This window comes from Mycetomoellerius zeteki, unplaced genomic scaffold (genome assembly GCF_001594055.1).
Source record: "Mycetomoellerius zeteki isolate Tzet28-1 unplaced genomic scaffold, Tzet1.0 scaffold433, whole genome shotgun sequence".
Lineage (NCBI taxonomy): Eukaryota > Metazoa > Arthropoda > Insecta > Hymenoptera > Formicidae > Mycetomoellerius > Mycetomoellerius zeteki.
Window position 1 is genome coordinate 898300 of NW_017257428.1, and position 22763 is coordinate 921062.

The window sequence follows — 22763 nt, forward strand, 5'->3', positions numbered from 1 at the left end:
CAGCCAATTTTTGGTTGCGTTAGCCTATCCGCAATGTTAGTATAGGATTTCAATAGGCTGACACAATCAAAAATTGACTGATACAATCAATTAAAAATGCTATGCCATATTTTACCATCTAATTTGCTGCAACAGCCAATCTTTTTTTTCAGTGTATGGTTATTTGTTCTTCTTACTATGCTGTAGTAGTCTTCGTACTCTACGCTGCCTCAACGTATATACCTGTGTGTGCACTCTGATCGTACAACAAGGTATATGGGGATCTACAGTTTAAACGCCGATTCTGAACGGCAATTTTTTGGGTAGGGAGATTTCCCGGGCAAGTATACTACTCGATGGTTTGCCATTGCCTTCCGAGAGGAGCTACGAGTGTACGAAAATTTTTCGGTTCTGCCGAGGATCGAACCCAGAATCTTTAGTATAGCAGACCTGTCTGCTAAAACACTCGCGCTCATCAAATTTTATATAATTTTTGTACCATCTATTAAATATCTAAGGAAAAAAAAATTTTTTGCGCACTTTTTACCACGCTGACTCCAAATTAGCCCTTTAAATTTATTATTTTTTATATGATATAATTACGGGATATATATTTAAAAAATTTTGTATAACACAGAGCTCAAACTTTAAATTAGAATTAATATAATGTATCAAAAGTGAATGTAAGATCTAAATTAAATTAAGTAATTCCGAGATTATTCATAAAAAGGTTCTTATTCCTCGTATCTTCTTTGTGCATATGATGCACAGGAACGACGGAAATGAGCAACGCGTGCGACTACCTTTGTAGCGGTAAGGAGACACCAGGAATCGCACGTCGGATACGGTTTAGCGTTCGTTAGCCTCTTCCACGAGGACCGGAAGCCAATCCTCTCGCCACAAGAGAGGTGAATGTCCGAGGGTTCCCTTTAGACGAGCACCGTTAATGATTCATGAGATGTATTCTTGGGGATGATCTCCCTCTAGTGTAATTCTTCGACGATTGATATTAAATATCAATTCAAATGATATAAAAAAGAATCGAGAAAAATCTCAACAAAATGTAGGAAATATATTTGTATGATTAATAGAGAATTATATTGAAATTTTTATTAGATTTTAATTAGGAGATGTCAAGAAATGAGATGGACTCGTAATTTTTAAATTAATTTTTCTCTTATCCTATTTTAATCTTGATTGTATTGTATATAATTTAAATTGTATTTTTATTAGAATTCTAAAATTTTATTTTTAATTTAACGCAATTTTTATTCCAGTTTTATTATTTTCAGCTAATTCAACAATCAAGACGAGCTGTAACGGCGCTTTCAACGAGCTTATCAAGTACGTACATATGGTGGCCATAAGGCTGTCAACGACGGCCTTGATTTTTCATATATATGACGTTAATACGCCAATAATTATACAGGTTGGACCACTTCAGAGTGGCCTACTTCGCACGAACGTTGCGGCATATTGCAACGAATTTAAACGAAAACATGCGTAAAGAATGCGCATCGTGCTGAAGATGTGTCGATGCAGTATTTTTGCAATAATATGATATGAAGTGACAAATAAGTATGCCAAAACAAAGTTCGCTTAGCGAAATAATTCAGCGCTTCTGTCTCTAGTATATTCTAATTATCATATTTATATATAGTTTCTCATTACGTATTTTTATTGTATCTCCAAGCGAGCAGTTCTCTTTTCTTTCTTTTCTCTCTCTCTTTCTCTGATGAAAAAATTACAATTTCAGATTAAAATATTTCATTGCTTCTTTATTTAAGACTTCCATTTTCGTAATTTTAGCGTAAGTGCATGTAGCATTTCTTTTTATATATATGTTATATATTTTAAAGAATATGAGAAGACACATATAGTATTTCGAAAGTTCTTAATTATAAAGAAGGGTCTGCATATACAAATACAGAAAGGTTTTATCAGAGTTCACGCAATACATCTCCGTGTTCCCCGGGCCATGGTAGTGAAACCGAGAAGAAAGGATTCTTGGACATTATATGTATATTTTTAGACTCAGGGATGGTTCGGATCACATCAATGCATATCTACGTGGCAGACGTATAGCGAGCTACCGAATAAAATTTTAATAGATTTCTCTTTATGTCAACAGCACATTTAATTATTTGACAGAATCGAATATCAATCTTAAAAGGATCGCAAGCAGACACTTAAAAAACATCAAACATAATAAAATGAAAAAAAAATTTATATAAAAAATAATAGTAATGTATTTAGTAAATAAAGTTGCAAGAAAAAATGATTTTTTTCGTAGAAATTTTTATCTTCTGCTTGATTTGATAAGAGTCATCGATTTGACAAAAACAGACTTCTTGAAAAAATTTCAAAACGATGTTTGATTAATTTTCTTAAAGCTTTATCGATTGTTTTGCTTGGTGAAAAATAAGTATTCTTCCTCGACGAATCAGAGCATACTCCCCGATCGAAGATACTCATTGCACACCTCGTCGTTGCGTTTTAACGTTGTTACGTTGCTTGAGCGACCAGACGGACGATTCTCATTAATTATCGGGCAGATTTTGAGGTCCGTCGTGCCTCGTTAAGCCCACCACCGCGCGATCAATCTCGAGCAGGTCTTGTCCGTCGCGCAACAAAGAACCGGATCGCGCGAGTTGAGCAAGAGAATAGTTTGGAGAAGAACGAATTCTCCTTTCCCGCGACTTAACTCTTCGAAAAGACACTGCTAAGCTGTTTCATCATTCCATGTGGCCACTGATAGTATATTAAATATAATTAACATTGACTCCAAAAAAATTAATAAAAAAATTTCCAAAAATGTCAAAACCATTTCTGGAAAAAAAAAAATTTCAATAAATATTGACAAGATTGTTTCCTGCACAGTCAAAGAATTTGGTTTAATAATTTTTCTCAAAACATCTTCAACTTCTTTCTTTATAATAATTCCATTTAAGCTGAAAAATAATTTGCAAATTTCATAATTCATCGCAAAAACGTGAAAATTCTTATGAAATAAAATATAAAAATTTTATTTTCATTTAAAAAATTTATTATTATTCTCTCTTTCTTCGAAATTTATTAAATTCATTGTATTACTTGTTATTATTTTATTCTGTATGTTGTCGCATTAATGCATTTGAATTTGTAAATTCGGAGCGAGCCGAACTGAGGAAGCAAGGATCCGAGTTTCGATCGTGAGTCCTGACGAGATCCTCGCGGAGATGCGAGAGGTCGAGATCTGCCTCATTAACATTCACCTCTTTGTCTCTGTCGTTCTTTCCTTTACGATCGTCTTGCTTCCTGAGAGATCATCTCGTCTCTCTTCTCCTTCTCTACTTCTTTCCCTTCTTCCTCTTCCTCTTCTTCTTCTTATCCTTCGCTTCTTGCCAACCGGTCGACTTTTAGTAGTGTTTTAGTCGTCTTTCCCGCTGCAGCTCGTTTTCGTCTTTTTTCGCGTAGCAAGATGGAAAGAAGAAATGGCGTTGTATGAGCAAAGTTCTCGGCAGTTTGTGCGTCCTCCAGAAGAATCTCCTCTGGCTCGAAGAAAATACTCGCATAATATTCAAATATAACCATATCGAAGAAAGAATTATTCTCGAGCTGATCCATCAGCGTAATAATTCGTGAAATTCAATGAAATTCATCGTTACTTCAAAAAAAATGATGCACATATGTCATAATAATATGTGTAAGCTATCATTGTCTGCAGTAAAAGGATTCGCCTCTAGTCGCCGCGCGAAGTTATCCAATCTGTTGATTTTAAAAATAAATTTCGTAATTAAGTCTAAAAACAATTTGCACTAAGTAAATACTAAAATGATAGAAACAATGAGTCATGTAGTATTGTGTGCATCGAGATGTTTAAAATGGATCGTTCATACTAGAAAAAAAAATACACGAATTTTCTTATTTACACAGCGATTTACTATACAATTATTAATAACCTCTCGGGAAGAGCTTGTAAATTGGAATCGTTGACGAGAATTTCGTGAGATCGAATCGCGAATTTGTGATTGATCCTAGAAATTGCAAAGAGTACTTTGTTATATACATATGTTACATATTTTCATACTTTTAAATGGAGATATTTTTATAGTATGCATAAGCGTGTGTATATATGCTAGAAGAAAATTGAATATGAGATAATTTGATGATTTATGAATTGTGTTGAAATCCGCGTGAGAAAACTTGATCCAGAAACATTATAAGGAAACTTAACGATTTATCTTGATGATTAATTAAAATTTTAAAAACAAATTCAAGTTTACTTTAGAAAGAGATTTACTCCGAAAGATATGGCAGAATTTATAAATATGTTCAGAAAAAGATGGAAAAATAAATTTATATAATTTATTATTCTATATATATATATATATATGTGTATTATACATATCTAAATATTTTTGATTATCCTATCCTAAACTATCTCATGGTTAATTTCTAACGATTATTTTCAACAATTATTACATTAAACAATTATTACAAAATATCCTTTTCAAAATGTTTTCTTTTCTGCCAATAAAAAGAGTAGAAAATGTTTTGTCTCTTACAATTAAAAACCATTATATACATTCTTCAAGTGGAGTAACGATGTTCACGCATTTAGAGCGTGTATTTCTCTTAATACCAATAGCCAATAGGAAAAAGACGCAATCCCGTCATAGAATTCTCTCTCTTTCTCGTCCTTTTCCAGTGAAGATCATCAGCGATCGCCATGTGTAACTTGATAAACAAGTTTACTCGAGGAAGCCAGTATCTTATATACATGCTTACACTGGGTGTTCCAAGCAGACTGAATACTAATTGTTAAACGTGCTCTGCAAAACAAAGTGTGTTTGACTATTTCGAATGACGAATACGTTCGAAAAGAACGTTGTCCCTGACGATTTTATGTATTTCTTTTTCATTTTAATTAAATTAAAATTAAAAAATTGATATTTTTATATCGTTACGTATAATATTTTATACATGTATATAATTACTAACAAAATAATAATAGTTGATAAATTTTTTCATAATAAAATCCTATCTGCTCTCTCTCTCTCTCTCTCTCTCTCTCTCTCTCTCTCTCTCTCTCTCTCATCTCTCAAACAATTACAATTTAATAACTAATTAAGACATACATGTTTGGCAAAGTTATTATATTTTAATAATTGTAGCCATAGTATATTCATTTTTTTAAATCATTTGTCAATTTTATTATCAACAAATATAAATAATAATAAACGATTTATTGTGTACTCAACAAATATAGTCACGCTAAATGGTGAAAATTTAAATGTCAACTATTTTGAAATACCAGGATGATCTCATCTATAAATTCTTACATACTTGATAATTTTCAAATAACATATCTTGATCAGTATACATTATTTGTCATTTTCTGAACTCTGAACTTTTACACGTATGGTTCATGATCCGTACCCGGTGTCAGTGAAAGGCACCAAGAGAAGAGAAATAAGACATTTTCATGATCCCACGAGAGCCTAATTTAATCGTCGTGCAAGAATTCTAGCATATTGATCTCGAATATTAACGAGGCGATTAATTGAGATGTAAGTATATTAGAATATTTATACTATCAGCCAAATGTAATACATTCTGTCTTATGCGCGAGTTTCAAAAATAGCAGCAAAATGACGATTTTTCTTGATAACTTCATTCGAATATTAATCATGATTATAGATATTATAAATATTATTATTATTAATTTTAATAATTTAACTAAATACCTCTTGGTTTTATATATTTCCAAGCATAGATGACTCTGTGATTAGATTACTGAGTTAGATATTATATAGTATTAAAGATGTATTTAGAAAAATTAAAGAGCATAAATAATTTAAGAATTGCTACGCATAATTAGAAAGTACTCAATAATACTTAATCAACTTAAGAAAAGGAAGGAGTGAGATTGAAACTTCTTCGACCAGCATCCGTAATCGCAGAAAGATCTTGATAGTGCATTTGGCGACGATTAATCATTTCTCGTGCAATTAAAGATATTAATTTCAATGCGACCGGACACGGCGATAAAATCGATTTTGATGATCAATCGCGCGAGTTCTCGTGCTAATAATTCGAGTCGCGATTGATTTATGTGCAAATACAATGTTGCTCGCTTTCATGGTATTTCCTTTTTTCTCTTTTCCCTTTCTTTTTTCTCTTTCTTTTTCATGCTAGCAACTCGTACCACACGTTTGCCTTTGCATTCGTGAAAAATAAATGCACCGGCCATATGACACATCCATCTTCATTTGACGGCCTTGGCCCGGGTATCATACCGATGTTTTTGCCAACAAGAATTTGTAGGAAGCAATGATTTACTTATTTTTCTCCAATAAGGGAGAGGTGCGAGAAAGATGGATGGTTGTGAATAAAAAAAAATCGATGTTAATAATATAGAGTTTAAGGTTCAAAAATATGTCTAACCTTTTCAGAGAAATCTTAAAAATTTTGAAATAGAATTTGTGATTTTAATCTGTTGAGAAATTTATTAAATTTGTAAATGTCTTTCATTTTTTTAAAAATAAGATTAAATATCTCTACACAATTTATAAAACCTTATAATTTACATAATATGTATAGATTAATTTATAAAATGTACTTCACTAACTAAAATTTTATAATATTATAAGTAATTTATATTTTTTTTAACTTATTATATTTATTATGCACAATACTTATAAGAAGGGAAACTAAATTATAATAAATAATATATTCTTGTGTGATTATATGAGTAATAAATAATAATAATAAATCAGTTAAAGATTTTGCGTACTTACTTATATAATTGTGTATCTCATCCGTTGCGTCCAGCAACGTCGTCGTTCATATCGTACATTCAGTATACACGCGCAAAATTCCGCAAACACTATTTGCGAACTTCTATAAGAGATGCTGTAGACAATAACATCACAAAATAGCGTTTTCGAAAACTACTTTCAAAACATCACTTAAAATTCTTTATCACGAATAAATTTGTTATTGTAGTTGGACAAATATTTCGACCACTTCTTCTTTTACTGATCATTGAATTCTTTTTATAATGAATTCTTATATATATATATATACAATATGAATTTAAAATATTGAATTAAATATTAAATATTATCGGTGTTCTTAATTCTAATTTATTTATGGAACTTAGCAAAGATCCTAGGTTCTTTTGGAGCCATGGGACACAGAAAAACGTAAGCAGTAAGGAAATCAACATGTTGGATTTGTTACTGTTTACATTTTACTGCTTAAGTTTTTTTGTATACCATGGCCCTTACCGTGTAAGGTCATCAGTCTAGAGACTGCAATTTAAAGATGGTTCCGCATCATTGGGAACTGCAGTACACACCCAAATAGTCTAATAAAAAATACAATGCTTAACTGCACTGTTTAAAAAATTTGCAGAGAATATATCCTTAATAACTAATTTAATTTAAAAAACTATATTAATAAGAATAATAATAATAAATTTCTCTCTCCCTTCTGTTATGTAATCAATTTCTTTCTTCGTTGGAATTATCTTTCTTATAATTTCCTTTTTCTCAGTAACAAATTCTTTTTGTTAATGATTTTTCTTTCGTAAACATTAAAATTTCTTTTTCTCTTCTTCCTTTTCAGTAACAAATTTTTTCTCCTTTTTAATGACTGTAATAATAATACTTTCTTCTTCTTTAATAACTAGTTTCTTTCTCTTGATCAATTCTTTTTCGATAATTTATATTTCTTAATAATCAATGGTTTTCTTGTTCTCTCTAAATATATGTATATTGTATGTAAATGAAAACTATCGCTGATCGTAACTACGATCGGTGCATCCTAACGTGAATTCCTGGCGCGCGTGTTAACGCCGACGTGATTCTACTGCCGAAGTGATCAGATTCGCTAATCGCTTCTTTTCTCGATGAGCAAAAGAGGATTTTCTTTCTTTGTGTATGATCATTTGCAGAAAGCACCGATTTAATTTTATGGATGAAACTCCGCGTAAAATGCAACGCCGATTTGAATATCGTAAAATTGACAATGAGTAAGAAGATTGCGATGATGTATATTTGGGGCATCTCTTACCTAATTTAAAGTCAAAATTCTATCCAAAGCACGTTTTTAACAAAAAAACATTTCGCAATAATTATTAAAATTTATAAATTAACTTTTATAATTTTTCCAGAAAAAATAATTAATTTAAATAACCTAATAAAACTTAATAACTTAATTAAAATTGTTGTGCATCTTTTATTCCTGATAATCTCGGATATTAAGTAACAATCGAAATCAAACCAAAATAAAAAAGAAATAATCTGAGAAATATATATAATTGTCCATTTGAAGTTGTTATTTTTATTCTAATTATATTTTTTGCAACTAAAAAATGTTATCAATAATTTATTATTAAAAAAAATAAAGGATAAGTTGAATTCGCGTTGGATAAAGAATTAACAGATGAAAAGATAAAAATAAGTAGTAATAATTCCTATTAAATTATAATTAACTATTCCAGTCTCCAATTAATTCTATTATTATTATTGTCTCCAATTTATTATATTATTCTTGTCTTGTCAGTTATTAATTTCATGTTCCTATTGAAGTGATCATTCACTTCATTAGATCCCGATATCATGTCGTCCGAAATATTCTGCTCAATCACATAGATTAGAAAATAAATGTTTTATATAAATGTTAATTATTAAATCAACAACAATCTTTCCGATATCATAGAATTTACGCTCACTCGATCAAAATTCCGATATTCACATCATGTTACTCATATTATAATAATAAAAAAAACTATTTAGCTTTTCTTGCTTAATATAAAATAATCTTATAGTTTTATTAGTATATCGTTTCTCTACCAAAAATATGAATAGCTCACTCTGTCAAAATCCATGTTGTTCTCCAGTATTATCATTCATTACCCAAATTATTCTCGATCTTGCCTAACAATTACGATAATTAACTTACGATATTCACATCATCATTCTACTTCCGAAGAGGATTTAAAACTTTGCCTCCCTTTTTCGCCGAATAAAATCCGTTATTTCGATGCGACTTTTGGGGTCTTGATATTTTTAGGGCGATTCGCGTTATCATTGAGAGCGGCCTAAGAAGAGGACTTAGAATTCGCGTAGAGTTGAGCGCGGGCGTAATAAGAGACTGCCTGCTGACGGCAGTAGCCGCGGTTCGTGCCCACAAGCAGCAGCAACACGGAGGAGAACAGGGCAGGGTGAGATGACCCCTCTCTCCTCTCACACACACCGGAAGGCTTCAGGCCTGGGCCCCGTTCCCGGCTCCGGCCCGGCCCCGGCCCCGGCCACCGCGTGCGAGCGGGCCCCGCTGGCGGAGACCCCGCGGCGAATCCAAACGCTCAGTTTGCTCTCTCCCTCTCTTCATCCATCCTCAAGCGCGCACTCTCTCTTGTCGTGATGAGGTTCACGATGCCACAATCGGCAGACTGAGATCGAGAGGGGTCCCCACGTGTCGGGAGAGTCTCTCGACTACAGTCGATAATAAAGCAGCCTTAAGTAGAAATCGCCTACATACGGCGAACTTTTTTATTTTTTAAAAGCAATTATTTTCAATCTTTGTTAAAAGCTTATTTCTTTATCATTTCTTTATCATTTATACCAAAAACTTGTTGATATAAAAACCTATGTATCTACTGCAGATTCTCAAAGAATTAGTTTCACAATTTATGCGTAATCTTTTCGTAATTCAATCTTTTAATTTAATTAAAAAATATCTTCATAAAAATATAGATAAATTTGTTTTAAATTTAATTCTTTTGGTACTTAGTTGCCAATGCCTTATGGATAGACTCAATTAATACTTTAGTTTGATCGTAGGGTGGAAATGGCATGCCTTCAAGATTGTAGACGTAAACGGCGCCCTCGACATCAGCGATCACTAATTGATTCCCGTTCGCTGTAAAACCAGCAGCAACTAATCTGGTTCCGTTCGGTGAAATCATTACAGATGCTGGAGTATGCGTTTTTCTATGGATATCCCATATGCAAATCTGGTCATTTACAACGCTGGCGATAATAGTGGAACTTGTAGGGCTCCAACAAGCGTTCCTTACGCACGCCATCGCTGTCGATAGGGTGATAAGTGGCTCAGTAAGACTCTCAGCCCAGATCCTGATGCACCAATCAGCGCCGCAGGTTAGAAATAACTTTTGACAAAAGGGCGAGAACTCAAATGAGTAAATCGGACCGTCATGCGCCAGAAAACTGTCCACGTGCTGACGCAAGTAATTCGTGGAGCATTGATAAATACAACCTTCATCGGAGCCGACAAAGTAAATGTTGCTGACGATGGGATGTCTTCGAAGAATAAGCGCACTCGGTTGGCGGTTGATGGGTACATCGTAAGCCACACAATGATCGGTTCTAGAAATCCCGCTTAGTTTACCTTCGACTCTATATAGGCGCATGATTTCTGTGGCAAACAAATCTTCTCCTAAACGGTAGCAGTATATCCGGCCATCTTGATCACTGGTGTAGATTTGTTCTTGGTAATTAAATTGCTCATCGCCACTCCACCATTGAACCTAGTGGAAAAATTAAATATTATCAATCAAAGTTGTACCGTAGATTTAGCAACTAATAAATAAATTAAATGTAGTATATTTAATATAAAAGTTAGAATAATAATAATATCGCAATAAGTAACATTCTTACTTGCCAATGTGGTGAGCAAGCTGTCGATGTCTCTCTATGACTTTGCCTGATAATATTCACTTCCTTTGCGCTAACATCAATAACTCTTACATTTCCATCATAAAAACCAATCGCCAGAAGATTCGGTCTTTCTCTGCTCCAATCGATATCAGACAATGGACTATCAAAGATATATTCGCGACCAGGTTGACTAGGATTTTTGGCGCACCAGATCAATAGTACTCCGTCGGTCTTGTTGGATCCGGTTTTAGCGCCATAAGCAACAGCGAGGACGCTCGCGTTAGCCGGACTCCAGCGAAATGCAGTTACAGGACGATCGTGCACCATTTCGAATACGAATGTCCACAGTAAATCCAAGCGATAATCGAATTCCAGATCCAGAGCGCATGGATCGCGTTTAATTACGCCAGTAAAGCGTTTTTGCGCCTCCGCGAATACATTGTTTGCGATTATACGTTCCATTACGCATGCCGCATCCAAGAAACCTGTCTTCCGATAGATACGAGACAATTGCTCCTCGGGGCTTTGATCAGGAATTGTTTCAGGTTCAGGGAGTTTGTATTGGAATTCCTGTTACAAAAAAGATAAATGGGAATCTCTTTAACATTTTTTGTAAAAAAATTTTCTACATTTTTAAATTTATCTATATTATTTCATTAAAGAATACTATCATTTTCTGAAATATTAAAAATTTAAAAACTTTAAAAAATCTTTAATCTTTTTAATATTTTTTTTTTTCTTCTTCTCTCATCCTGTGTAAAAGATATAATGTATTTATCATTTCAAAACCCTTTTTTTATATTTAAAGATTTTCGCTAAGTTAAATTAATTTTTTGTTTATGAAAATATAACATGTCAATATAATTTTTCAATTATCTACACATACAAGGTGTCCCATTTTTAAGGATCCATTCAAATATCTTAGAAACACTATGTTAAATCGAAAAATATTTCAGACAAAAGTTCTGTGACTTCGAGGGGGACATAAGATGGTACCATTGGTTTAACTTTTGGTTTTGGAAAGCTCTCGAGGTTAGCTACGAGAATATCTAACGAAAAATAGGGGGTTCCATTTAAAAAATTCAAAGTGACCTTGCCCTGATCTTGACAACGCCACCCAAGGTCAAACTGATGGTTCCCCTCGAAACCACAAAACTTTTGTGTGAAACATTTTTCGATTTAACGCAGTGTTTCTGAGATATTTGAATGGATTCTTTAGGTGGAACACCCTGTATGTGCACATATATAGTATAAATGTTTTTCTTTCTTTTTGCGATTTAATGAAAATGCATAATTGCTTTTTTAAAAAGTTTATAATTCCACATAATTTGTACCTGAGCTTCTCGCATTCGACGTATCGATTCTTTCGTATGTACCATCATACGTCCGTTCTTCTCTATCATCAGTTCCGGTGCCGCGTAGGTATCATGGATCACCCAGTTATTCACAAACATCCCTTGATTCCTGCGGGACCTCAGGCCACAGTAAGTGCCACGTGATTTCGTCAACACGCGTATCGTCTGCGTCTCGACATTCAACAGCTTCCGATCAGAGCCCGGTCCTACTGTTACATACTCATAATTCTCATTTTCCTGTTTTACCGCCTGTCCTTCGGGCGTTTGCAGATCCACGTTCATCTGCGGCATCTCGAATATGAAGAATGTCTGCGTTTCCTTTAAGGTGATTGTCACAGTTTTCGGACATGTCGGAAATATCGCCGAGTCGTCGCTGTAAATAAATACTATTCGACATTAAAAAAGTAGCCTGTATTTATTTAAATCTATTTTACATATATCCCAGACGACACCATTTAAAGGCAGCTTCAGCCTGGAACTGTCTTATAAGTAACAATTATAATAATTAATGTTATAATTTTGCACTCAACAATATAAATGTAATGTACCAAAAAATTATAGTGTTGAGTAAAAAATTATTAAGTTAATATTAAAAGTTACTTTCAGTTGATGTCGACTAAGAATATTTCTCATAAAAATATGATAATGCTGCAAAATTAAATTTACATTGCTTTAGAAAGAATTAAAACATGTAACATAAATTGCTGTTACCTAGGCAGAAAAAATGGCGATGGTGCAGCATCCTCATCCTCTTCCGTGGGCAAAAACTCACAAACCTGCGTTGACAGCAGACTCTCCATTTGTAAATCATCGGATTTAAGGAGAATGGAAGAACTAGTCCTGATACCGCTGGCTCTCGAAGAAGTTATCTGCAGTTGGGAACCGCTTCCGGTCTGGAATAATCCGATAGTCTCCAAAGCGGTCGTCTGATTCTCATCGATGGTGCTAAAGGTTGGATGGACTAACGGCTTTGGTGTGACATCCACGTTCTCGTGAATGACCCGAAAGGCCTGTCGTTGTTGAAGAAGTGTCGAAGCGACATTCCGATCGCATCCCGTCTTGCGGACTCGTCCAAAAGCACCGAGCTTTATCTTGGACGAAGCAACACTCGGAATCCTGGAGGATGTCCGTTGCGGCGATTCGAAGTCACCGGTTTTCATTCTGCGAGTGCCGAATAAAGTTTTACAGATTCAAACGTCTGGAACAACCTTTGAGATTAGTTAAAGAACGCGAGCGCAGTTTGATGCAAATGCAAGTATTTACCGCCATTTTCAGCGTTTCCTTGGAAACGCGAGAAATGGCGGTAATTTAATCAATTTGAAATGTATACGTATTTTGAAGGTGTATATATTATACATATAGAGCGATTGAAAGAATTTTTATAAAAAAAACGCAAAGAAACGTACACCAAATACTTAAAAAAAATGTTCAAACTGTATATATAGGAAAAAGAAGTCTTAAAAGAGACAAGAAACTGCATATAACTTATTTACAAAAAAATATTTTTTAATCTATACAGCACCCAGGTAGCAAATACACGTCATTTTGACGTCAAATTTTGGTCATTTACTGACCATGTCTGACGTCACTAAATGACGTCTTAATGACGTTATTGTAAGGACGTCATTTTGACGTCATGTTAGGACGTTTCCAATAACAACAATTAATTTGATGTAATTCAGATGTTAAAATAGCGACAAATAACGTCAAATTTATTACTACTTTGGGTATTTATATATATATATATATATCTGTTCACTCTAATAATCACTGTTGACGCTTACTATTTAAAGTATAATTATAAATTATATTATTAAAAATTTTATCAATATTGTTTATAATTATATTAATAAAGTTATATTAAATAATTATTTAAAATTATATTAATAATTACATTTTATCTTATTTTGAATCTAGAAGGCAATATATCTATTTAAGTCAAATTTGGGCGAGTCTTGCTGGAAAGATTTTGAAAACTTCATGATTCTACGTCAATGTCATATGTCCACCGTATAATCGAGTTAAAAATTAACGGAGTATGAACCGAATTTTCTATCATCATTAGGCACAAGCAGAATCAACTGAAAATCACTCTGACACGAGTTTAAAAGTAGAAACTCAGTGTGAGTGCAGCTCTACTCGCTACACCTGAACTGGATAGCATTTTTGTTTCCCCTCGGCTATACATAGCGTTCTACGTGATAATTCCAGTGTGATCGATAAAATTACTTAAGATAGCATTAAGCGTGTAGTGATATGTCAGGAACGTCAAACGTCGTATAATAGAAATTATTACGCGGTGCGCGTAGGTAGACCAAGGTAGACGATGTCAGCGAAAGGAAAGAAAAGAATACATAGGAAGCGTGAAGGTGGTGGAAACGGGGGGTGGGGATGGCGGCGACAGTGATGTGGTAACAGCTGTAGCTTCAAGTTTTTCGGAGAATTTTTAAGATTGAACAAAATCGTATTAGTGTTTTTTTTTTTTATATACGTAATCGTAACACTCGTAGCCCGTGAATCTGTAGACGGAGACCACGTCGGAGTGCATTGAAAGTTGGAGTGTCGCATATCCACAGGAGTGTGGAGGGCAGACCTGAGTATCTATCATGAAACATATCAAAATGAATTCCGATCGGAATTATTCCGTTTTCCCTAGAAAACACAATAGAAATCTAGGGAATAATTGAATAATTGCGATCGGGATCCATTCCGACTTTTTCCATGATAGGTATCCAGGGCAGACGGGAATCCGCGAATGTCACTGGACGCGGTGATTGCGGCATATATAACAGCTTACTCAGCTTACTGCATATAACGCGCAGTGCGGACGAAACAGCTAAATGTGGTTGACGTGAGCACTTCTGACGCGCCATGTCGCTGGTCGCGCGTTCCCAGCTGATCCTACGTTTGACATAACGCACGTATTCCCGCAGGCGTTAGACAGCAGCTCCGAAAATAGCGTAATTACGAAGAAGATATAGCCGCGCGTCTTCCTTGATGCGTGATTCAGTCGTGATTTAGTAAAATCCGAGCTGTTCCGAGAGAGAATGGCGGAGTTGGATGACTTATTTCACACGGATCAATATGTAGGCCCGGAGCGCCTTACTGATTTGTGCTACAAACTGATCTGCGAGAATCTAGACATTATCTCGATAAAGGGAAGACGCGGCCATCGGATACTACGAAAGGGAATAACCTTCCCGAGCGAGATATGCGACAAGATTATAGAATACGCTCAACGTAGCGAGGCAACGATTGATGAGGATTCCTTTTTCTCCATTTTCAAAAATCTAGCGGCGACCCGACTGAAGCACGTTAAAATCTCTAATTGTTGCCTGACCGACACTTCGGTTCAAGTACTTGTCAGCCACAAACTTTATGATTTAGAACTCACCGATTGTAGTAACGTAACAGGAATCTCTATTGAGCATATTAATGCTAATTCAGAGAACTTACACAGTTTAGCCTGTTATGGAACTTCGATGATCATACCTTCTAGTTTAAGTGCCTGTAAGAAACCATTGTAATCCATGTATCTATCTTAACGTGATCCAACAAGTGGATTATTAATTAAACTATAACCTTTGTTACAGCCGGTTCGCCCTACAATTACGTCCAACAATTACAATACTACGGACGAGATTACCAAACACGAAGATACGTTTTCAAAACGCCGAATTTAAAGCGACTGGCATTAGCATATGTAGGAATACCTTCATCAGAATATACCCTGCTACTAGCAGGATTAACGAATTTGACGCATCTAGATTTGTCCAATAGCTGTAACATTGATACTTTTGAATTTTATCACTTGGTACCAAATTTACTATCCTTAGCTTTGTACAATGTTAAGGTCAATACTGACCCAAAATCTTTTGTTAAGAACATCTGTCAGTTGAAGAATTTGAGGTACATTATAAAACTTGGATTATACAATATAATATAGTTGTTACATTATGTAATTAGAAATTTTCTTAAAAGTGCAAGTATACAGTTAGATATAATATGCAAAACTAAGCTGAACTGATATTAAAAATATAGATTTACACAGAATATTTTTTTAGGCACTTGGATATTTCTCAGTCGTGTCATAAACAGGGACAGTTTGAGAATCCTAATAAGATCTTATCTGACCTAGTGACTGGTCTACCTCAGTTGGTTTCTTTAGACATCGGCGGCACGAATCTTGCAGGAAGAGGTGTAGCCGAACGTCCTATAAATACAAATATTGAGGACACCAATTTTGGACAGCTTTCCGATATACCAGGACTCGCATCTAAAATACATAAGCCATTACAATTTTTAGGACTTTATGGAACTGCTCATGGTGCTTGTAGAAGACATGATATACCAGCAAAAGTAGTAAGATATACAAGATATTTTATAATTCATACCTACTAATTACAAGATGAAAAAATTTTTAACCATTCCCAGGTAGCAAAGTTTTTTATTTTGACGTCGAATTCAAGTCATGTTTGTACAAATGATGCCAAGTGACCAAAAAGTGATCATAGGTTTTATTAGATGTTATTTCGTGACGTCGATATGATGTCATTCCGTGACGTCATAAGTCGCCAGTTGGGTAGTATAATGGTCAGTAAAGGACCAAGATATAACGTCAAAATGATGGCTCACTGATGACATCAATAATCTGTGACATTCAAACGTCAATTTGACTTCATTAAGACGTCAATAATGGTCAGTAAAGGCCCAAAATGATAAACTTTGCTACCTGGGTTTTTTACTGCTTTATTGCAACAAAAAATTAAATAAAAATATTTTTAATTTATTTATGTATTTTCTGATGACTTGATTTAGGTTGCTGGCGATGCAAATGAGGATCAAATACTGATCGCAGCTCATGTTTGTATGGACAATAAACAAGAATTACTACAAAAAGTATTGAGCGATTTGTACCATGTATTTAGATTTGAAAATTGTCATAGAATGGATCAAGCGTTATGTACTGTTTTGGAAGCGATGGAAAAGCATCCAGCTCAGAAGCATATACAAATATCTGGAAGGTATGTGCATAGATACGCATTCTGTAATTTATAAATTGCTAAGAGAAGCAACTGCGATATTTGAGAAAGCAATTGTTAAACTTACACCAATAATTATAATTTTAATTTTATGTCGTACATCACAGCGCTACGTTATTCTACATAGTAAAAATGAAGGAAAAGGGTGAATTAGTAGCACGAATGAAGAGAAGGATTATCAGTACTCTCCTTGCTGGTATGAGCACACATAGAGATGAAGAAACTATGATGCGGAATGGTTGTTTGGCATTGTGTCAATTCCGCATACCACATGACGTGGTTTGTATTACTTTGTTTTTTTTATGTTGCATATTATATGATTAAATATTATTAGGTTTTTATATTAAATCTTTTGCAATCAAATTATAGGATATATTATAAACAGAAAAGTTGTTTATGTAATATAATCATTTATTAATATATTTGTATAGATGTCCAATTATGAAACCCTTGTAAAAGTACTTCTACATTCAGCCAAACACTCAGAACCAGAAAGTTTTGTTCAAAGAATTGGCATATATCTATTGAACTCTTTAGCTTGTCAAGTGGAAGGTAAAGAGAAAAGATTACTTGGCAAATTGGGTTGTGTTAAGACTATGTTAGAATTGGTGGAGTACAGGGTGGAAACAAATATATTCGACGATGTATTAGAAGTCGCATGGTCGACTATGTGGAATATGACAGATGAAACTTCTATAAATTGTGAACGATTCTTAGATGAGGAAGGCATGGCACTTTTCCTGAAGTGTGTACAGGTATGTTTTACAATATATATTTGATTATAGACGCTACACAATGTACTTACAATTAGCTTAAGCTGTGTGTATGTATGTGTGTGTAATTTTCTTTCTATTGCATAATAAATATATTTTCTCGCGTGTCTAGCAATATCCGCATAAGGAAGAACTATTGAGGAATATGATGGGTTTGCTCGGAAATGTGGCAGAAGTCGAATATCTTCGGATCCATCTTATGCAGGAACGATATGTAACTGTTTTCGCCAATCTGTTACGCTCTAATAGTGATGGAATCGAGGTTTCGTATTTCCTTTTTTCTTCTTTCATTTTTCCTATTTTTTTTTCAATTTTTTGTAAATTATCTACTTCAGTTTTATTCGAACATTTTTTACCATTCAAATTTCTAATATGCTCTTAAATATATGTATATTTTTCGATTTATATAGGTTCCATACAATGCTGCTGGTATATTGGCACACATGGCATCTGATGGTGTCGACGCTTGGACAATCGAAAAGCCAACTCGTAAAGAGGTTCTTAAATACATGGTACAAGCGATTGAAAGTTGGGACTTAAATGCAGAACGTAATATAAATTATCGCTCGTTTGGACCATTATTACGCCTACTGGATGTGTATCATACTCCTCCATGTCAACATTGGGCTGCTTGGGCTCTTGCTAATCTCACTAAAGTATACTGTATGTATGCAAAATTAATATTTCTTATGTCAAATACTTTAAATTATTTGCTGTCTTGCTTCATATGTCTTTTTTGCTATTTTACGATATAATCCGATTTTTTTAGCATTCAAATATTGTGCATTAGTAGTGAAAGAAGGAGGACTGGAGAAACTACATACAGTGATAGCGGATTCCAGACCATATGAACGTATAAAAGAACTCGCAAATTTGGTGATTGAAAATTGCTGTCAATACGAGAGCCATTCCGATGATGTAAATGTTTCTCATTCAGTCTTAGATTCGGAATATCTACGTCTGGATGGCTAAAAAAGATCTTAGTAACATCATTATGCACATTGCATAACTTATATCATCTCTTTAGGCAAAACAAATTATGATTAGTACTACAACTTGGACGGATAATAATGAAGGAATAATTACATAGACGAATCAGAAAAACATGAGTGTGTTACATTAACTTGATAACAATAGATCTGTTCTTTGTAGTTTTACTACGTCACACTTTCTGCACTTAAATGAAATAAGCATATAATTAGACGGAGAGAAAGAGAGAAACGATAAAAAATACAAAAAGTGTAGCTACAAAGAACGAACCTATTTTTTCGATAAAAAAGTTTTCGATGAGAAAGGGATGGATGCTCAATATTATAATTACAAAGGTTGTGTGTGGATATGTATGTATGTATGTATTTGTTTGTGCTATATGTGTGTGCATGTATTTGTATGGAGAATTCCGAAGTATTTTGAAACGAATATTCAATTTTATCCGCAAATATTCATCTTATATATTATTGCTGGTAATTAATGGTGAACTAAACCGAGAATCTCATCCAATCGATTGTACATACGGTGTCACAAATGTCTTGCCATAAGAAATATAATTTTGAGCACATTCAAGCAGATATGTCTAGATATTTGTGCATCGTAATTGCTGATTGTTGATAAAACAACTAAATTTGTATATGATTTAAAAACGGAATGAATACGATTTGCTGTTTACTTTTAACCGAATGTGATTATTCTCATGCATGTAAAATACGGATGCTAAACTCAGACAAAATTCTCAACGATGCATTTGTCACGCCGTGTGTATGTGTACATACATAATACGCTTTTAATATATATAGTCGAGCCTCCGTATTCTGTACACCCCTATTTTTAATCATCTAAATTTTTGAAAATGATTACTAAAATCGCGAACATACAATAGATTAAATGAGAGGAATAGAGGAGAGAAAATAAAATTTATTTGTAATAACACGAACTAAATTAAGGAGATACGACTACAAAGAGCGAAAATGAATAACCGCAGCTAAGGCTTGCACGCTTATTATACTTGTCTTTAACTAATCATATTGACTTTCGTATAATATGTGGATGTTCGGTTTTTTTCTCTTTCTTTGCTTCTTTTCTTGTAGATAATAGTATAGATAATTCGTTCCCATTATATTATTAGGATTTTTCGAAGATACAAAAACGTGACAGGCTTAGAAGAATACTGCGTGTAAATAGAATTATGAAGGAGAGCAGTACATTAGATTTAAATGTTTTGTATGTTATCGTTATAATTATTATTAAAGAATCCTTGAGAAAATTAACTCTATCAACTAAGTCCCAATTGTACACGGTCAAACATATATTTTCAACGAATTTCCAGATTATCTTTTCATAGATTCTTGTTCCGTAACAAGAATATATGGAAAAATAATTACAGCAATTATTACCTGCGCCAATATAATGTGACGATGTAATCACATAACACATCAATGCATACCCGGTTTGTTCGATGTATAATATAGTATTATCTGAAATCATAATAACAATACGTATTTTATTCTTTTTTGTCTATCCTTATTTTTTCTTTTTTTTTTCTTTTTTTTTTTCAAAAACCATTGAGACTATTTATGTAAGTTCAGTGACCCAAGTTATTCTGGTTCATCATAATGAAATAGTAGTTGCAAAGTATAATGTAACATCAATGATTTTATAATTGTAAAACCAATAATTATAATTTAATTAATAATTCTAAAACAAAAAAATAATTAAAATATAAATTATATTATATTTACTTATATTATTATTATTAGAATTATTAATTTTTTTGTTATTAAATATAGGGAAAAATAAGATCGAGGATAATGAATATATAATTCGAAGCTTTGTTCCAAATAATTATATCGTTCGAAGAATGAAATTTAGTCAAAATCCAGTTCTATATATATATTTATAATCACTTAAAAATGATCATAAGAAGTATAATCAACTGTGATTGATCAATTTTCTACAACTTAAGACCCTACGACATTAAAACTCTGGCTGCGGTCCACTTGACACTACAAACGCTTCGAAGTATTCTTTGATTAGTCAACTCGTAAAATTCTTTGTTCTGATTGGTCGCTCAAACGCTTCGAAGCGTTTGTAGCGTCAAGTGGACCGCAGCCTCTATTGTAGATCCGAGATAATGGCTGCGTTCAGTAGACTCAACAGTTTTGCAACCGTTTTATGATTGTCTGCTGAGATAGGACCATTCTTCTAGATCTAAAAGTATGATCCAATTAGCGCGAAGGAAACTTCCAACAGTTGCAAAACAAACGTTCTGCTGAACGCAGCCAATAGCTCCTGCATACTGGACTGTACAGTCTGTACTGGTCGATGGACGTGGAAATACACTGTAAGCTTATTGGCTACCGCGTCATACGGTTAAGGCCAATCACAGTCGAGCGTTTTAAAACGTGATATGGCATTTTGCAGTGTGAATCCAGCATAACGGAATATACCAATAAGATGCAAGCGCTCACTGAGCGCTCAGTGAGCGCTTGCATCTTATTGGTATATTCCGTTAGAACTAAAAATATAGGCCAAACAGATACAAGAGCTCACTGAGCGCTTGTAGTTACTGAACGCATCCATGGGGAGTTACCTTTCGATATCCAGTAGAAATTTTTTTTCCAGGGATAAAATGTCCATAGCCAAAGTCCCTAAAGAATTCATTCTGCAATTGGACGTATTGGACGTCGAAGGTGACGCATGTCCTTCGTGGTAGGGATGGCTGTTTCAAAGAATCAAGAGTGAGCGTGCCGACATTTTAGTTCGTGGTTGCTTGTGAATGACTGTCCGATTTCCTCCGGCCTTGGCGCCTTGCGTGATTTTTCTCGGAGGAGGTACGCAGTACCGTCGATCGGGGTACTTGAACGGCCCGTCAAACAGGCCGCGTACGTAATATACGTACGAGTGAATTAAGAAATCGATTATAGACGCGTTCTTGTCGCAACGAAGAGACGAAGGCTGGAACTCCCACTGATTCGGGTGAGTTTCCTAACTGCGTTCGTCACGCGTAAAATAAAATATCAAAGTATGGCCATCGCTTTTTCAATCGCGTAAATATGAGATTATCGACCCTTTTATCGACTCGTATCTCTCACAGCGAATATATTTTCCTGAATATTCCGCATTACGAAGGGCACGGATGTCCTTCGCCGTTTTGTAGCGCACCATCATGTTACTCGGCGCATCCGGCATCGCCGGATTTCGCCAACGCGAACAATGGACGCCGTTGTACTTACGAAATCTTTCTCGTGTCCAGACTCGCTTTTTTTTTCTTCCCTTGTTGAAAATCAATTTCGTTCATGGATTTTTACGCGAAATCGTGTCATTCATCAACGTGGCTCCAATTACGGTCGTAGTTATTAATTGGAGTAATGACTTGTAAGCGCGGAGAGGCTACTGATTGTATATTTCCCACGAATGTAACTTGTGCCACATGCGTTGTACAAAAAAATTTATTTTGTTCATAGACCATTGGCGCTGTATCTACTACAGCCCCTTTCTCTTTCTCTCTGTCTCGTTCATCGATAAGTTGCAACCATGAGCTATGGTTACAACAAATACAGGTTGGTAATATATGTTTAATTACGCTGCGGAGATTTGCGTTTGATCGGAAAGATTGATAAATACTTTATTTTGGTGGCACTTTATTGGAACACCTTGTATTTTGAACGACTTTAATATCTCTGTTTTTGCTTACCATATTATCACAATTTTTTATTTTGTTAATATACTTGCATATGAGACTGCTCAGTTATAGTCATACAGGAATCTTAATTTTTTTTTATTAAGACGCAAGAGAATATGACGCAAGATATAAAACATGGAGTAAAAGGATAAATGTAATATGAGCATAACGAGAAATGTCTTTCTCGATTTCTTTTAGTTCCACCATGAGTTCTCGTGGTCGCGGATTTAGTTCTCGCGGAGGGGGTTCTTATAGAGGTCGAGGTG

General features: G+C 34.4%; 4 protein-coding genes across 7 annotated transcripts in view; 2 read left to right on the forward strand and 2 right to left on the reverse strand.

The window, feature by feature from the left end:
• The window catches only part of LOC108726768 (uncharacterized), a 28506-nt gene extending 19281 nt beyond the window's left edge, over positions 1–9225 (reverse strand). Inside the window, exon 1 of the mRNA XM_018454539.1 lies at positions 8932–9225. The gene's annotated coding sequence lies outside the window, so the exon portion shown is untranslated. The remainder of the gene's footprint in view (positions 1–8931) is intronic.
• Positions 9226–9742: 517 nt separating this feature from the next.
• LOC108726629 (WD repeat-containing protein 78) lies at positions 9743–13164 on the reverse strand. Its single transcript, XM_018454307.1, has 4 exons — positions 12716–13164; positions 11984–12377; positions 10650–11219; positions 9743–10519 (listed from the first exon to the last, which is right to left on the reverse strand). The coding sequence occupies exons 1-4, from the start codon at positions 13162–13164 to the stop codon at positions 9743–9745; spliced, it is 2190 nt and encodes a 729-aa protein (XP_018309809.1).
• Positions 13165–14194: 1030 nt separating this feature from the next.
• On the forward strand, positions 14195–20274 carry LOC108726763 (protein zer-1 homolog). Of its 2 annotated transcripts, XM_018454531.1 has the most exons (10): positions 14195–14601; positions 14733–15514; positions 15598–15913; positions 16069–16366; positions 16823–17028; positions 17154–17325; positions 17478–17801; positions 17932–18081; positions 18230–18482; positions 18589–20274. In XM_018454531.1, exons 2-10 carry the CDS (start codon positions 15052–15054, stop codon positions 18789–18791), a joined length of 2385 nt encoding a protein of 794 aa, XP_018310033.1. In that variant the 5' UTR covers positions 14195–14601; positions 14733–15051; the 3' UTR covers positions 18792–20274. The 2 variants fall into 2 exon arrangements, with proteins under 2 accessions (XP_018310033.1, XP_018310032.1); XM_018454530.1 differs by having other exon boundaries at positions 14545–15514.
• A 1286-nt stretch (positions 20275–21560) lies between these two features.
• Positions 21561–22763, forward strand: part of LOC108726746 (Ciz1 zinc finger protein) — a 9312-nt gene continuing 8109 nt past the window's right edge. For all 3 annotated transcript variants that reach the window (XM_018454506.1, XM_018454505.1, XM_018454504.1), the window contains exons 1-3: positions 21561–21791; positions 22280–22375; positions 22696–22763. The exon at positions 22696–22763 is cut by the window's right edge and continues 111 nt beyond it. In XM_018454506.1, the coding sequence (XP_018310008.1) occupies positions 22350–22375; positions 22696–22763 (94 nt within the window). In that variant the 5' untranslated portion in view covers positions 21561–21791; positions 22280–22349. The remainder of the gene's footprint in view (positions 21792–22279; positions 22376–22695) is intronic.